The sequence below is a fragment of the Lynx canadensis genome, chromosome A2, assembly GCF_007474595.2.
Source record: "Lynx canadensis isolate LIC74 chromosome A2, mLynCan4.pri.v2, whole genome shotgun sequence".
NCBI lineage: Eukaryota > Metazoa > Chordata > Mammalia > Carnivora > Felidae > Lynx > Lynx canadensis.
Genome location: NC_044304.2, coordinates 165,638,994 through 165,657,226, shown reverse-complemented (window position 1 = coordinate 165,657,226; position 18,233 = coordinate 165,638,994). Strand labels below are relative to the sequence as shown.

Below are 18,233 nucleotides of genomic sequence, written 5' to 3'. Positions count from 1 at the left end.
TTCCTCCTCTTTGGGGCATTTCCTTTCTGTTACACACATAATAAGACACTTTGTGGCCTTTTCTCCCATCGGTTTGGACTCTCTTCTTACTCCTTAGAAGATTTATCCTTTATAACCTTTACAACATATTGAACTTCCTCAGACTCAGTCTTATGTCTTCTTCACGTCCATATAGCTCCTGTAACTGTCCCCATGGGTCACGTCATCTACACCCACGGTTGTATTTCCCTCCTTTAAGTTAATTACTTTTGAAATTTTCTCCATTCCAGACACGGCTTATGGGATTCACACCTGTACATATTTTTTAATGTTTATTTATTTTTGAGAGAGAGAGAGAGAGACAGAGTGTGAGCAGGGGTAGGGGAGGGGCAGAGAGAGAGGGAGACACAGAATCCGAAGCAGGCTCCAGGCTCCAAGCTGTCAGCATGGAGCCCAACGTGGGGCTCGAACTCCTGAACCTTGAGATCATGACCTGACCTGAAGTCAGATGTCTAACCAACAGAGCCACCCAGGCGCCCCCCAACCCATCTTTCCAGCTATTTTCTTGTAAATTGTAAACTCTTGTTAAACGCCCCAGAGTTGCCTGAAACTCAGTTCCAGAAGCAAGCCCATGAACAGCCCAAGATATCGACACCCTCTTTGTAACCCTGAACCTGATGGGCGAGCCCCGTCTTATCTCTAGCCACACTGGGTTTCTCTGTACCTCTTATTCACCACACACACCCTCCCCACCGGACTCTGTCAGAGTCCAGCTGAAGTTCCGATTCCTTCTGGAAACCTTTCTGGGTCTACCTAACAGGGTCAAATTTTTGTTTTACGCTCACGAAACTCCTCTTGGCAGTTCTACGCAAGTGGCACTGGTTATGTGCCTACGTGACTGTATTGCAGGCTCCATGACATAAGGTAGCTTGCCTCTTTTGCACGACTTAGTGCACAAAATGAAACTGAAGATATAAAAGAATAATTGGACATGTCTCCGCAAGACTAGAAGGAGCTTGAATCTTCCTGAGGAAAGAGCCCTGTGTCCAAGCCCTAGAGAAGAACACTTACCTAGGTTTGCCAGGAAAGTGCTTTCCATGGGCTATCCCATCCAGTCCCCACCTGAGCATGGCTAGATGCCCACTGACCCCTTGTTTGAGGCAGGAAGCTGGGCTCCAAAGAGTTGATTGTTCCAGATAAGCACTTGAGCCCGGGGGCTGCTAGATTTGCAAGTGCACTGTGGGCGGGGCAGCAGAGAGGAGCAGTTGGAAGAATTGCTGTTTTCCTAATGCAAAGTGCAATATTTGGATATTCTGGGTGGAGCTGTGACCCAATGTATTGAAATGTTATTGCAAATGAAACATTTATGCTATTACACGAGAGATGCCTGGTAATTGGACAGTTGGTTCATACAAAACTATTTTTTATGACAGTCTTTTCAATGAGAAGTTGAGTTAGTGCCTAGAAACAAGGTATCCTGGCTGCCTTTGAAACACACAAATAAGGATGTGATAGACATAGATCCAAAGATAGAATTCCAGTTTCCCTACCATCAGATAGGAATCACATATGGTCATACCAATTTGGGAAACACTGTGTAACCCACATGAGAATTTGAAAAGCTTCAACATATCCTCAGTAAAGAAACTTACTTGATTGTGTTTAACTAGAGTTCTTAAATTTATGTGACTATGGAAACTATTTTTTTTTTTTAATATCCAGGGATAATGACACAGACATTAAAAACAAAGTCGAAAGTCCTGGCTTGTGCCATTTCCTCCAGAATTACAGATCTAGACCCTTCCCTTGAAAGCCACCGACTTTTCTAAAAATATCTGCATCTTAAGTTATCCAGTTAGGAAGTTATGTCTAACACCCAACTCCAAGTCGTCCTGCAGAGGGCCAACGTTTCCTCCAGAAGAACAGGACCCGTGCTTAGTTGTACGTCTGGTAACTGCTCACTACTTGAAAACCATGCAGGGTTGTTCCTTCGATTCAAGTTTAAAGTATCCATTTGCACAGAATTTTTACAGAGCACACATTTTCAATACCTCAATTAGTTTTACCGTTCACTAAATCCACTCCTAGTTTCTTACACTTTCCTACTCCAACACAGTCCTATCCCAAAGGCCAACGGATGCTGTGTGGTGAGAAACGGTTCCTTCAAGGTTCCTGTGGACAGCCAGTGTTTTTACATGGCAAAGACTCATATTTAGCAAAGTGTTCTTTACCAAAAGAGTCATCGCTTGGAATGGGAGTCCATGGCACTCTTTCAGAAGGGGCATCGGGAAAGACAAGGAAGACCAATGGAGAGTTCTACCACGCACAGAACAGAATCATGGATGCGCCCACATCCCCCCGATGAGCAGATAGGAGACTCTCTTCTGTAAGATTTGGGAGAACAAATACAAAGTGTTGTGCTGAAGGCTTCTAGGAGCAGGAAGCTCATGAGGAAACCAGGCAACCCATCCTGGTGTTGAGACCCTCCTACTGAGAAAAGAGGCTCTACTAAGATGACCTAGCATCTGTCTTCCTAAGCTTTTCTCACATGGGTGTTGGCTGTGTCTCTCCCAGACAAACCCACGACCAAGGCATTACCCCATCCCTATGAGAGCCTTCAAGTACCTGCTGAGTTTTTTTCTCTTATTCAAGAGTAGAGATGACACTTTTGGTAGTGTCCGTGAAAGGAGCTGAACCACTCTGTGATCCACATCCAACACGCCCATGTGCTTGAGGCTTAGAGAGGCAAGCCCAGGGGTGGGTATAGGACTCGCACAGTCCCAAGGCTGAAGGATGCCTTCTACCACGTCCAGTTCCGTAACCTCCCGCAATCAGATAAAGATGACCAGCTGTTCCAAAGGAGGTGGATGGAAACAATGAAAACTTTTGTGTTATGGACATTAAAACAACAGAAGGTGGAAGAGTGGAGACAGTTTTTCACAAGATGTACATTTTGAGGAAAAAGATGGAAATCTCCAATAAATAATCCAGCTGTCAAATACCTTTTAAAAGAAATTCTAAAAATTCTAGGATTGGGCTTGGATCTCCATGCAAACCAATCCCCCAGGTACTCCAGCGGGATGTCATTCAACAAGCTAGCCTTCTCGTGCCGGGACAAGAGCCTCTCAAACACACCAAGAAGGTGTTCAGGCTTGACTTAAAATCCAGGTACCCTTAGAGCTCACAGAAGCGTCACAAAACCCTGGACAGAATGGTCTCAGAAGAACAGGAAAGGCAGTGGAATTCTGTATTTTGCTTGCCAGAGAATAAAGTTCCACAAATGCACATTTTAAAGTTGCTAATCTCTTATAAGCTGAACATCTGCTTCACTGATACAAATAAATTTCACCTTCAAGCTCATTTAAAATTAAAGAGCCAAGATGAATTTTAAATTATGAGCATGTTAAAAGAATAAAAGGAAAAGAAAGAGCTAGTTTTTAGGCAGCCACTAAAGCCCAGAGTGAGATTTTATAGAAACTTCTGGTGCGATTTTATGGGAAGCTCATATATGAAGTGCTAAAAACAGGGATTTATATAATGAAAAGTGATATTTCAAGTCTTGTCTAGAATACTATGATGGCTAAGAGATAATTAACATTTCATTTTAGTTTAGGGAGAACCTGACAGTTGGTTTTTGTTCTCGGGATAAAATTTATGGTATGATTGAGAAAATGGCAAGAGAAAGAGCTGCACAAAAGGGTAAGATAAATCTTTATAAAAAGACAACTGCTAATCATGTCCCTCAAGAAAATCCTACGAAATTGCCCCTAAAAGGAGTGATTTTTTTTTTTTTTTCTGCCAAAGGGATTTTTATACCTTTCTTCTCTCCTAGGTGGCAGTGTGGCATAAAAGGAGACTAATTCAGGACCCATCAACCGTTTCAGGATTCCAAGACCACGGAGAATGAAGGTTCAAGGGAAAATACTTAATAGGGTCTCAGAAGGGAGAAACGGTTTTTTATAGACAGAAAAGAATGGTACTTACTGGCTCCACGTTGTATGAAAACAGAGCATATTCCTTATCTGGAGAGATTTCATATCGGATGGCTCTTAATGATTCCTAAAAGGAAAAAAAAAACACAAATAATTTTATTTTTTTAACATTTATCTATTTTTGAGACAGAGAGAGACGGAGTGTGAGCAGGGGAGGGGCAGAGAGAGAGAGAGAAGGAGACACAGAATCCGAAGCAGTCTCCGGGCTCCGAGCCGTCAGCACGGAGCCCAACGTGGGGCTCAAACTCCTGAACCTTGAGACCATGACCTGAGCTGAAGTCAGCTGCTTAACTGACTGAGCCACCCAGGCGCCCCTAAACGTAAAGAACTTTAACGTGTGACATGTAACATAGCTCAGAATCTTGTAGTGAATCTGTGCGTGCTGCTTCTGTTTTCAAAATCTGCTAATATAATTTGTATGCAATAAATTCGCTGAAGTCTATTAAAGATGGCAATATCTTTTCTTTGCTGAATAATATTCAGGCAATTGAGACTTTTGCACATTTTGTTCATTTTTTTTCTCAAATTTCAACAAAGCAATACTTACGGTTATCTATAGAAACAAATCAATAGAAGTAAAGATGAAAACCAATCATCCCATCCCACAAGACTCTGTCCTCTCTGTACCTTTAAACTTAGAAGCTGACTTTAAGCAGACTGGTCCCCAATTTTTTTAATGTTTATTTATTTTTGACAGAGAGAGAGACAGAGAATGAGCAGGGGAGGGGCAGAGAGAGAGCGAGACGCAGAATCCAAAGCAGGCTCCAGGCTCCGAGCCACCAGCACAGAACCCGACGTGGGATGGAACCCACAGACTATGAGATCATGACCTGAGCCAAAGTCGGACGCTTAACCGGCTGAGCCCCCCAGGGGCTCCAAGAAGATGGTCCCTAAAAGGCAGAATTACATTCTACACATTGTTTTGCAGCTTGCTTTTTCACCATGATAGACACCGGCCCCCAAGTCAGTCCGTGTGCAGAGGACCAGCTGTGGTTCTTCCTTCAAATATCTTCATGGTACACAGGCAATCTTACCCACATGAAATCATCAGAAAGGCTATTTCCCTTCCACTCCCCCCCCCCAACCTTCTCCGCTGTGATCACACTGCTGTGCAGACCCCACGCCCACTCTCTGTCCACCTGTCACGGGCAACCCTACCAACGATCATACGGCCACGTGCAAACACACAGATGTGTAACCACAACAAAAAGTGACATCACACCATACATCCCTCACCTGGGTTTTCTTGAGCAACAATTGGTTTGGCCTGAAGTGCTGACCTTCAGACCTTGCACAGAACTACATGGTGCAGATATCTGTTGATTTACTCAGTCCTTACTAAAGCGTGGTTACAGAAGATTCTTGGTATTCATGGCAGTAATGTTCTAGAAAGTCCCCACGAACTCTAGATTAGGGAAAACTGCAGCACACTGTTCCTAAGGGAAACGCAGCGCTAGGTTCTGGTGAGGGTCTGGTCACAATACTTTGGTCAACCAATCTATACATAACCTTGTTTCACATGTGTTTCTGCTTAAAGACATCTTATTTTTTTTAAGTTTTTTTTTTAACGTTTATTTTATTTGTGAGAGAGAGACAGAGTATGAGTGGGAGAGGGGCAGAGAGAGAGAGAGAGAGGGAGACACAGAATCTGAAACAGGCTCCAGGCTCCGAGATGTCAGCACAGAGCCCAACTCGAGGCTCGAACTCGAGATCACGACCTGAGCGGAAGTCAGATGCTTAACCAGCTGAGCCACCCAGGCGCCCTTCAAGACATCTTACTGACTGTATGCCGTTGACTCACTGACACTGAACTCATAGTGAACAACACTATACTCAGCCTGAACAAATCATCTCACAAATGTGTCTTCTCCGGATGGCACATCACAGCCTTCTTGCATTTCGGAACACTACCGCACTCCAGCATTATCCGTGGGGGCCATTTTAAACAGCATAATCACCAAGAAAAAGCACAAAGAACATGGAAAGCAGGGCACGACATAGACCACACACACACACACACACACACCTGTTCACAGCATGAGATCTGGAACCCCAATTTTTTGGCCACTATGCACACATCTGGGAATGACTGGAAAAGCACCATGAGTGTTCATCTGGACATTACACAGTTTAGCATACGGCCGCCTCTGCAAACACAGAAGCCGTGAGCGGCGAGGATGGGCTGGGATGTGTGTCCAGTACAGTTACGACACGCAACATTGCAATAAAAATCCTCACCCACGTTTGTTTTTTATGGAACACATTTCTAAGGGTGGGGCTGATGATGCACAAGTTTTTAAAAAGTGCAAATAGATATTGCCCAGTTGCTTTTCGAAATGTTTCTGGAATTAACACTCTCATTACTGATGAGCGAATGCATCCTTTCTCCCTTCTCTGGCAGAAGTGCTGCTATCCATTCTTCCGTTTGACCCTCTGATGGATGTCAGGTGGTGCCTCGCTGAGAGTTTAGTTCCTATTTCCCTGCCTCGGGCACATTTGATCCTCAATGGATATTTTTGGCAATGCGGATTTTATCTTTAGAAAACTGTCCACCCCTGTCTCCTTGAAGGTACCTGTTATGCTGAGTTTTCTATTTTTTCTGAAGCTCACTCCTACCATGTTTTTATCCTCACTTCTCTTCTCAAGGTGACCAGAGACTAACTTGCTTAATGTCGTCATGATGTCTCAATTCTCCTCTTGGCACAACTCATCACTTGCTCCTCCTCAAAACCCTGTCTCCACTTGGCTTCTAGGACGCACACCTGGTTTTCTCGTACCTCCTCAATGCTTCTCTTCATGCACGTTCGCTGGTTCCCTTCATTTCTCTGACCTCTGAATGTTGGAGTAACCAACATAAATGACTGGGTTTCCTATCAGAAATCACATCCTAGGTGACACCATCCACACTCGTGGCTATGAAATCCAAGTACCTGCTGACGATTCCAAGCGTCACATGTCCAAGACCCTGTGAACCCAATTGGACTTGACCCTGACCTTCAGATGTGTATGTCCCACTGCTTCCCTGGCCCCTCCACTCGAATGTCAAGTGGGAGACTCAAGGTAACATGAATACAATACAGCCCCTCATATTCTGTCCCTTCTCCCTCAGCCCCAGCAACCCCACCCCCTCAGTCGCTCAGGGCAAACTCCTGGCTCTCCTCTCCTCTGTCTCACACATCTTAGATCTAGCCAAGCAGAAACCACTGTTAGGCTATCATCAGAGTCTATTCAGAACAGGCTTTCCTTCCCCCCGCCACCACCCTGGTCTCAGCATGAGTCTTCCGCTCGGGCCATGGCAGTAACGGTGTCCCCAGCGGTTCCAGCGGTGTCCCCAGGCTCTAACATTGTCCCCTGCACTCTACTCTAGCTGGAGGGGCCGAGGCCAGCTTTTCAGTACAGGAATCATCACCTTGCCCTCTGCTTGAAGCCACACCACCTTGGCTTCCATCACAGTGGGCTAAAAGTCAAAGCTCCCACTGAGCAGTGGGGCTACTCCTTGGTCCCCACCTGCAAGTAAGGCCTCTTGACCCTGTGCACCCCAGCCACAATGCCACTGCTGTCTACACCTTCCATGAGCACACCAGGCACACGCTGGCTTCGTGGTCTTCATGACTGGTCTTCCTCTTGCTTGAAAAGCTCTAGACTGTCACCTGTCAGCTTTCTTCTCAGGAGCCTCCTTCTAAGTGAAGACTTCCCTCTCTTCCGTGGCCATGAGATCTAGAAATCTCAATAGGCTTGCCTCCAATGTTTCATAACCCTCATCCCTTATTTTCCTAGGCGTACGCACTATTAAAATAATGTATATTTAACCTATTTATCTTATTTAGTGCCCGCCCCCTCCCCTAGAATGTAAGCTTCTCGAAACGAGGGCTTCTGAAAGAAATCTTTAACTTCTCTCTGCAATGCTTTGTAGTTTTCAAGCGTACAACTCTTGCCTGTATTTTGTTAGATGTATCCTAAGTATTTGGCATTATTGATGTTTTATATATGTAAAATATACACATCTCAATATTCAGTTGTTTATTGCTAACATATGGAAATAGAATTGATTTCGATACCTTGACCTTTTGTTCCGCGACTTTGCTAAATTTCATTAATTGTTATAGCGATTTTTTTGTACATTCTTTAGAATTTTCTATCTAATCATATTTTCTGTGGCTGAAGAGTTTTTTTTCCCACTCCTTTCCTAATTAGATGCATTTTGCTTCTTTTTATAGCCTAATTACACACTAGAGAGCCGCCAGTATAATGTCCGGAAATATAATGAGGGTGGACACCTCGCCTTTTTCCTGATCTCAGGGAGAAACATCCAGTCTTCATTAGTAAGAGTATTAATGGCAGGTGCTTTTGTAGATGTCTGTTATCAGGTTGAAGATGCTCCTGTCTATTTCCAGTTTGCTCAGACTTTTTACAGTGGATGTTGAGTTTTCTAATGAGTGTTGAATTATCTCAAATGCTTCTTCTGCATTTTTGGAGATAATTATGCTGTTTTGCTCTTTTTAGTCTGTCAAAATGGTTAATTACATTGTTTGATGTTCAAATGTTGAAGCAAACTTGCATTCCTTCGATAGTCTCTATAGGTCATGATGTGTTAACCCTTTTATATACTGCTAGACACGATTTGCTATTTTGTTGAGGACTTTTGCACCTGTGTTCATAAGGGACATTAGTCTGTGGTTTTCTTTTCCGGTAATAACCTCGTTTGGTTTATACTTGAGGGAAGTGCTGGCCTAATAAATGACTTGGGAAGTATTTCCTCCTCTTCTATTTGTTTTGTAAGTTTTTACAGAACTGGTATAATGTTTTCCTTAAATGTTTGGTAGAATTGACCAGTGAAGCCATGTATTTGCACCTTGAATTTTCTACACGTGGAACTTTTTGACCATTAATTCCTTTTACATCAATATAGGACTATTGAGAGTCCCTATTTCACTTTTAGTGAGCTGTGATAATTTGTATCTTTTAAGGATTTATTTATTTCACTTGTTTATTCTCATTTCATTGTCAAGTTTATTGATATATGGCTACTACAAATATTTTCGATTACCCTTTCCAAGCCTGTACTGATGGGACTTTCTTCTGTTCCTATTATTGGTTTTTGTCCTTTATCTTTGTTCTTGATCAATTTCATGAATCTTTTCCAAAAACCAGCTTTGGGTTTTGTTTATTTTTTTTCTGCTATTTTTTTCTTTTCCATATGGTTGATTTTTCCCTTTATTGCCTTCCTTCTGCATACTTACACGTCATTCGTTTTTTTCTAGTTTTGTTTTTTTTAAGGTGCATGCTTAGATCTAATGATAGGAGCACTTAAAGCAATAAATTTCCCTTTAAGTGCTGCCTACCTGCACGCCATAAATTTTCATTTTATATGTCTTAATTTCCCTTCATTTCAACACATTACCTAATTCCCATCTGATTTCTTCTTTGGCCGATTCGTCACTTAAAAGCAGGTTGTTTAATTTTCAATCATCAGGCCACATTCCAGATATTTTTCTGCTGTTGATTCCTACTTTAATTATGTATTTGCCAGACACTGGTCTTTGCGTAATTTCCAACCTCCGAGATAAACTGAGACTTGTTTAATGGCCCAGACTTTTATCAGTTTTGGTGAATGTTCCACGTGTGCTCAGAATGAACGTGTTCTCTGTTGGTGAGGGATGTGACCCATCAATGTCAGTTAGGTGAGTTGGTTGACTGTGCTTTCAAGACTTTGGTCTCTGTACCGATCTGTTTTCCTACATGTTCTATCAGCTACTCAGAGAGGACCGTTGGAACCTCCCACTTCAGTTGTGGATTTGTCCACTTCTGGTTTTGGTTCAACCGATTCTGGCTTCAAATCTTATAGGTCTATTGCTAGTTGCATATACCTTCAGCATTCTTCTGCCTTCTTAAAGAACTCACCCCTTCATCCTTATGAAATATTTCTTCTTATTTCCAGTAGTAGGGACTCTTCTGTAGCCTACTTTGATATTAACAGGACCATTCAGGCTTTCCCTTGGTTAATGTTTGGATGGTATGTCTGTTTACATTAATTTAATTTTAACCTGTGTCTTTCTACTGAAAGTATGTATCATAGAAGGCTTAGAGCTGGGTCTTGCTTTTTAAAACTCACCTTTGAATCCTTTGGGAGTAATAAGGGAAGCTTATGGACATAATGATATAGGAAACCTGTCCTTTATACTATAGTTATCTTCCACCCTGCATTGTATCAGATTTCTGCTCTGGATGTCCTGCCCAAGAAAATTCTAACATGTTCCAAAGATTTTATGTGTATATGTTTGTGGTTTTTAGTCACCGTAGACTGTAGGAGAAAAGAATTAGAAGTCTTATATTAAAAGGAACTGGACATCTTCACCACATTTAAAGACCCTTTTATAAAAAAACAGATGCATTTTTTTCACGACTAGCCAATTCATTTTCTTTAAGTTCCCACCAAAAGCTTAGCTACATGTTGACCACATTTACCTCTCCTGGCACTGTTCATTCCCTTAGGTAGACCAAACTTTCACCCGGTATAATCTTTCTTACCCCAAAGAACTTCCTTTCACTTTCTCAGAGTGCTAGTGTGTGGTCAGTGAATGCTCTCGGATATTGTCTCCAGTTTACTTTATCTTTAACTTTGAAAGATATTTTTGTTGCATGTAGAATTCTAATCTTCAATAAGACTTTGTAGTCTGCGTTAAGTCTTATGCTGTTCTTAGATTTATGAGAGAACTTTTGTTTTTGTTCATATAGTGAATGGAATATTCTAGGTACTGAAGTCTGTGAAGAGAGAGCCACAGATTTATTCACATATTTTCTGTATTCAGCCAGATGAAAATTTTTCCTTATTAATTACACCTTAGGTAAGCTAACGTCTTTTAGATTTTCTAGGGATGGAATTATGTTACCCAGAAAAGAAAGACATTTTTCTTTCATTTTCTAGTTCCCCATCACTTACTCTGCTTGTATACGGCATTTCCTGCTATCTCCAAGAGCACATTAAATAGGAATAGTGATGGTGAGTACTCTGGCCCGACTGCAATTGACATAGTTCTACTGTCTGCCATTGAGATTGCTTTTCGCTGCTAGTTGGCTTAGGGTAAATGGTTTTTGTCATATTTAGGCAGGTTTTCCTTTTCATCTCACCCAGAAATTTTATTAGCAGTTATTGATAAGCTTTACCAGGTACCCTTTCAGTGTCTGTGATGTAATCATCAAGGATTTTGCTGTTATTTTGTAGTTGTAATGGGTTTTGCTGATTGAGTTCTTGATATTTAAGTGCTGCTGTCAGGAGTACACGATTCAGAGTGAATCACGATTCGGATACATGAGTGGGTCCACTTGCCAATACTGCGGTTATAACGTCTGTAGCTACACCCGCTGGTGAGACTGGTGTGCAGTTCCCATTTTGCATTATTTGGGGCTGTTTACTCACACTCAGTAATGTAATTTTTAATAACATGACCCTGATTTTTATGATTTTTTTTAAGTTTGTTTATTTTTTTTTTTAATTTTTTTTTTTCAACGTTTATTTATTTTTGGGACAGAGAGAGACAGAGCATGAACGGGGGAGGGGCAGAGAGAGAGGGAGACACAGAATCGGAAGCAGACTCCAGGCTCTGGGCCATCATCAGCCCAGAGCCCGACGCGGGGCTCGAACTCACGGACCGCGAGATCGTGACCTGGCTGAAGTCGGACGCTTAACCGACTGCGCCACCCAGGCGCCCCTAAGTTTGTTTATTTTTGAGAGCGCCGAGGAGGGGCAGAGAGAGAGAGAAAGGGAGAGAGAGAATCCCAAGCAGACATCCGTGCTGTCAGCGCAGAGCCTGATGCGGGGCTCAATCCCACGACACGATCATGAGGTCATGGCCTGAGCCGAAATCAAGAGTCGGATGCTCAAATGACAGAGCCACCCAGGCGCCCCTATCCTGACTTAGAAAAAACATCAGTCTACACATATGACGAGCCCATATGTATGGAAATGTCGGCGTGTTGCCGGTGAGACACTTATGCCAAGGGCTGGTGTCTTGTTTTCATGTAATGGATAAATACCTGTGTGATCATAAACGCAGAGAAGGAAAGGCGGCCGTGAGTGAAAGAAAAAGATATGGGATGATGGAATGCTCCAAATCATCAAGGAATGGAAAAGAAATGGAGGGCAGGGAGTATAAATACGTCCCTGGGCTGTTTTGTGAAAATCGCCTCAGAAAGGAAAACAAGGAAATAAGTAAGATTGGTAATGATAAAACCAAAGGCAGATGCTGAGAAGATGACACAAGTTATGGGGACACCCTGTGCACCTTGAGGGGAACACACATCAGCCTTGGCCACACAGGCGGTGGTGAGCTGCCCGTCCCCGTGCACGAGGAAGGAGGGAGCGTGTGCACCTGGGGGTCCTCCCAGGGAAGGCAGCCACTGTCTGCATCTGGGCCCTTGATGCACCCTAAAAATCATTAAATTTGGAGTCAGATCGAAGCAGGTGCCGCCCCTGCACTGGTGGTACGAGCCAGAAGGAACCTGAAAATGCAGCCGGACAGAGCAGAGCAGACCCACCACCGAGAAAAGCTCTCACCTCGAAAACAGGTAAATCCGCACGGTTGCGTCGGCAGGTGTTGCATCAGGCTGGCCTGACACAGTGTTTTGCAGGTGTGATCCTTATTTCGGGGCAATGTGCAGTGGCCACCGGGACAGGCAGCGGTGGCCTCACAGTGTGAGCCCCGCACCTGAGGCTGGGGCACCCTCCTGGGCCGTGGGACACTGGCCCCAAGACCCCTTACGCCATCTAGAAATGATGTAGCTCGGGACCAGCCCTGGGGGCTCTCAGCTACCAGCTACGTGACTCAGAAAAGACCTCTTGGCCTCCATAAACCTCGGTAAAGTGGGAAGAATATCCCGCCTGCCGCTCACAGGGTTTCAATTAAATAAGGAAATGCGCGTGGTGTTTATACTGTAAGCACTCACATAGCCTTGTGTGTTGAGTGAACCCCGCGTGCACCCTGCTGCGTCCCCCTCCTTCCTCGGTTAGCCCTGGTTTTCTCCTCCACGGCCCTGACTGCTCCCCACTCCGGGTGTCTGAGACCCGCGCCCACGCCCCCGGTGGACGCAGACCGTGGCTACAGCCTCGGTGGCCCTCGTGCACCGCGCAGCCGGACTCGTCAATGTTGCCTCTGTGACGGGACGCAGACTCGTCCCTCCTGGTTTCCCCAGTCACTGCTTTCACCAGGACCTGGTTCAGCTCCACCTGGGCCCGAAGCAGTCCCAGGGGCCCCTCGCCTCTCATCTTTCCCTCCTGCACCCCCGTCACGTGGCTCTAGCTTTATTTTCCTAGACAGACCCGACCTCAACAGTCCCATCCCTTTCAGTTTCCTGCAGAGTAAAAAGGCTAGACCCCCGGGTAAGGCGCTCCGTGGCTTGCTCCCTGACCTTCTCCCGGGGCCCTGAGCCATGGCCTTCCAACCGCTCCCACGTGACCTGCACCGGAGCTGGTGACTGGCCACCCTGCCTGCCCACGGGACATTCACTGCTCAGCCTGTTCGCTGTGCAGCAAGGATGCTGCTTCCCACTTGTCTTCAAACTGTACTCACCTCTCGGGGGCTGCTGGATGTCCCTCTCTGCGCCCTACCTACCGCTGACATCGACTCTCTTCTCTCCTTCCTGCCTCTACTGCAGCGCAGACGTCACAAATGCCTGCCTCTTCTAGATCTGGGTGGAAAGGTCCCAGAGAGTAAAACTGTTTCATTAATCCTGGTCTCCACCCACCCACCTCGGCCAGCCCAGGGCCCTGCTCAGAGGACACACTTTAATGTCAGATGAGAGCACAGGGGTGACAGAGGACGACATCAGACCACCTAAAACCTGCACAGCGTAGCAGGTGCAGGGCCAGGAAAATCAAGCTGCTACTTTATTTCTTTGCAGGTCTTTTAAAGACACAGGTACACAATGTTATACTTCCCGACTTAAAAAAAGAAAAGAGAGAGAGAAACAAGCCTAGGAAATAAAAATAAGTAAAAAATATTTTTGTTTTCTGTTCTTTTTTTTTTTTAACGTTTATTTATTTTTGAGACAGAGAAAAACAGAGCGAGGGAGACACAGAATCGGAAGCAGGCTCCAGGCTCTGAGCCATCAGCCCAGAGCCCGACGCGGGGCTCGAACTCACGGACCGCGAGATCGCGAGATCGTCACCTGAGCTGAAGTCGGACGCTTAACCGACTGAGCCACCCAGGCGCCCCGTTTTCTGTTCTTTTAATAAGCGGGGGGAAAAGAGGAAGAGGGGAAAAGACAGGGAAGAGGAACAAGAAGAAAATGTGTCTGAGACACGAGGGGGAGGAAGAAAAAAATGCAGAGGGACGGCGACGGCGGCTGGACCGACCGCTGCAGACACAGAAACCAAACTAGAATAGACACCTCGCGTGACATGGCTTTTGACAACATTCTTGCAAACGACGGTGACTTGTTATGCCACCCCTTTGTTCCTGGACTAAGGGGGTTGGAAACTCAGAGGCCGGTCTGGTTAGAAGTCAGCGAGTGTGGTCGCTGTGGGGACCGGACAGCTGCTACCCCGTTCCGCTCGCCAAATTCTGCTGTCTGAGAAAACGATGTCTCGCTGCTTTTAGCTATTCCTGTATTTCAAGAAAAGACAGAAACCTGGACTTCCAGCTTGCAAGAAACCAGTCTGTGGGCCAAACAAAACAGTTCAGCGGGCGTTCGGGCCGCTGGCTTTTGCCTTCTCAACTGCGGACAAAAACAAGGCTATTTCCCCTTCCTGGTTTTTACTGAGGTGGCAAGCGCAGCCAGCCTCAGGGTGGAAACGCTCGCTGGCCGTGCCGGCCTCTCCTGTCCAGCCGCAGGACTGCTGGCTGGCTGTGTCATGCAGACCAGGAGGATGACAGCAAAAGTGGGGACGGGCCCACCAGGCAGGGGCTGGGACCCCTCCCACCTGGGGCGCACCTGCACCTGCGGGGGCCCACCTGGGGCGCACCTGCACCTGCGGGGGCCCACCTGGGGCGCACCTGCACCTGCGGGGGCCCACCTGGGGCGCACCTGCACCTGCGGGGGCCCACCTGGGGCGCACCTGCACCTGCGGGGGCCCACCTGGGGCGCACCTGCGGGAGCCCACCTGTGGGAGCCAGCCTGCAGGGCTCCGCAGAGGGCAAGCAGGAGAAGCCCCCGCAGTGAGCTTCTTCCTCCTCCAAATGTGAGAACACACACACGGAGCCCTTGATGGAAATTAAACGAAACAGAATAAAGTAAAGTGAACGCTAATTGTGAAAGCTCAACATACTGGATGAAGGGAAAAAGGAAAAAAGTCGTCTCAAGTTCTTATCTCAACAGATTCCCGAGTTCCTCTACAACACATGAACCCATTACAGCTCTTGATTCTGGAAAGGGTCTCATAATACTTGTAATCATGTCCCTCTCTGTGAGGAGTCAGAATTCATTAATTTTTAGAGACAGATAAAAATTCAAATCCTACAGTCTAATGATTATACAAAATCAAAGGGGAGCATAAATTAAAGAAACAAAAAGACTTTTTATTTAAATGTTAACTTAGTAATTTAAATAAGTAATTAAAACAGGGAAAGACATAAAAAGTGAGAAAACTTGACATAAGCAGAGCAGCAGGACTCTTTTTTTTAATTTACGTGTTTTCCCTTCCAAGTACTTTCTGAACTGTCTGCAGTGCTCACATGTTCGTTGAAGGAGAGGTCTAATCCCTTTGAAACGTGATACTGAATTTTTAAAAATCTGATTAAAATTATTGAGTAAAACGGCATCGAAACAACAATTATGGAATTCATCACCATGAAAAATAATATACAAACTCTTCCCCACCCAACAAGATGAATGATTTTCATAGTTCAGTGCTCACTTCCCAGCCTTTTCAATACACAGGGATGATGTTGATGGTTGCTAATTGAAGTGTAAAGATGATATTGTATTCTTCTGTTTGTTTAAAAATTTTTATAATGTTTATTTTGTGTGTGTGCGAGAGAGAGAGTGAGTGAGCAGGGAAGGGGCAGAAAGAGGGAGACACAGAATCCGAAACAGGCTCCAGGCTCTGAGCTGTCAGCACAGAGCCCGACGTGGGGCTCGAACCCACGAACCATGGGATCATGACCTGAGCTGAAGTCGGACGCCCAACCGACTGAGCCACCCAGGTGCCCCTCTTCCGTGTTTATTTAAAGTAACATCAGGTCATGATCTCGCGGTTTGTGGGTTCGAGCCCCGCGTCAGGCTCTGTGCTGACAGCTCAGAGCCTGGAGCTGGTTTTGGATTCTGTGTCTCCCTCTCCCTCTGCCCCTCCCCCACTCGCGCTCTGTCTCCCTCTGTCTCAAAAATAAATAAACATTAAAAAAATTTAAGTATTTTCAACTGTACATGAACTCCAAATTTCGATGCTACTTAAATCTCGGGGAAAATGGGTTTTCCCAGATTATGAGGCACTGACTGGCATTCGCATCCACTCCGTACTTATTTTAAAGCCTAAACATCACTTCACGTGTTCAGACGAAGCACAGTCAGCGTGCCTCCATTAATATTCCCTGTGCATGTGGAGATGAGGTGTTTTTTTTAAACGAGACTGAGCAAGCCCTCCTGAAGTATTCTCTGTGCATTACTGCCATTTTTCTGTAAATGTCTAAAGCCCTAGGACGTGATCTTCCAATTACATATGATATGCAACACTTGTTTCCAACACCTGCAGAGAAATGTCCCGCACACGAAAGAAACTGCTTTCATCTTATTAAATTAGTGTGGTTTCAATTTCACATTATCTTGAGCTGCTCAGGCTATAGTGTTACAAGTTTATTGCTTCTGCTAGGCTCCTCCTAAAAGTTGAAACCTGAAGTCATTTTCTGCTTTATTGACTTGCAGGAGGGAAAACTGAAATTATCCCGGTCATTAGAGAGAGTACTTACAATTTTTTTGCCTTCTATTAACACCGTAGAAATATTTGTTTCAACATTCTGTAGTATCACATTTCCTTTCTGTTCTCTGTAGATGAATTCTTTATCTACAAGAGAAGAAATAAAAAAGAAACGAAACATTAAGGAGCTCAGCAGGCTTCTGACGGACACTTACACAGAACGAATCAACTATTCCGACAAAAATAGAATCCTGTGATTCATCAAAGGGTCCTTTCAATCTGGTAAAGTATATACAGCTGCTCTCAACATAACCTCATGTGAAGCTTCTCTCCGAATCTTCGCTCCTACGCTACACACTGGCATATAAAACACCAGTGCCCATGCCCATGAAGTCTTTCGGACATTCTAGAGCTTTCTTGAGCCCAACACACAGTGGACACATGGAACAGATTGAGAAACTTACTACCAAAAAGCATGGACAGTAATTCGCACTGTGGGTAGTGATTTCCTGTATGTACAGCTTGGGTGAACCGTGTTATGCACACGTGCTCACACATCCAAACCCTGCAAGACTGTTTCGAGTTAGTCCACAACCTTCCTTGCTACACCTGGAAGAGTCGGCAGTTTCTTGGTCACGCATACCCCTGAATCCATACATCCTGTCCTCAGAGACAGTGACCGTGGTCCTTTGCATGACCAACCTTTCAATTATTCCCTTAGGAAAGTAATAAAACACACCGATCAGGATTATTGCAGAGGTGTATCTGTAGGCACGTGTGTCCCTACTGCGAGTGAAAGGGCACGTTTTCTGAAGGACGGGTTGCTGGTACAGGGCTGGGCACACGACGAGGAGAAGAAATACTGTCTGTCCGAGCAAAGGTGGGAGTACTGAGCCAGCTTGATGGTCAAGGCATTTCACACAATAACCAGTTGCTGACGGGACCACCCTGTGCAGACTGGATTAATCCAAACGGTATTATCATTTCTACTCTTTATCTCATAAATTTAGGCTCTTTCCTTTTTCACTCCTTTCTGCTGCTTGCTTTGGTTTTCATTCTCTTCTTTTTCCAGGTTGTTAAGGTGGGAGCTTAGATCTTTAGTTTGATTTTCCATCCTTTCTTTCGTTTTTTTTTTTTGTTGTTGTTGTTGTTGTTTTTTTTTTTTTCGTTTATTTATTTTTGAGACAGAGAGAGACAGAGCATGAACGGGGGAGGGGCAGAGAGAGGGAGACACAGAATCTGAAACAGGCTCCAGGCTCTGAGCTGTCAGCACAGAGCCCGACGTGGGGCTCGAACTCACGGACCGCGAGATCATGACCTGAGCCAAAGACAGCCGCTTAACCGACTGAGTCACCCAGGCGCCCCCCATCCTTTCTAATAAAACTGATGAACGCTAAAAATTTCCCTCTATGGAT

The 18,233-nt window shown here is 45.0% G+C and overlaps 1 protein-coding gene across 2 annotated transcripts in view; it reads right to left on the bottom strand.

The window, feature by feature from the left end:
* Positions 1-18,233, bottom strand: part of DPP6 (dipeptidyl peptidase like 6) — a 729,761-nt gene that overhangs the window by 272,870 nt on the left and 438,658 nt on the right. For both annotated transcript variants that reach the window (XM_030308879.1, XM_030308880.1), the window contains exons 4-5: positions 16,871-16,965; positions 3,964-4,038 (exon numbers count right to left, since the gene is read on the bottom strand). In XM_030308879.1, coding sequence (XP_030164739.1) covers positions 3,964-4,038; positions 16,871-16,965 — 170 coding nt within the window. The remainder of the gene's footprint in view (positions 1-3,963; positions 4,039-16,870; positions 16,966-18,233) is intronic.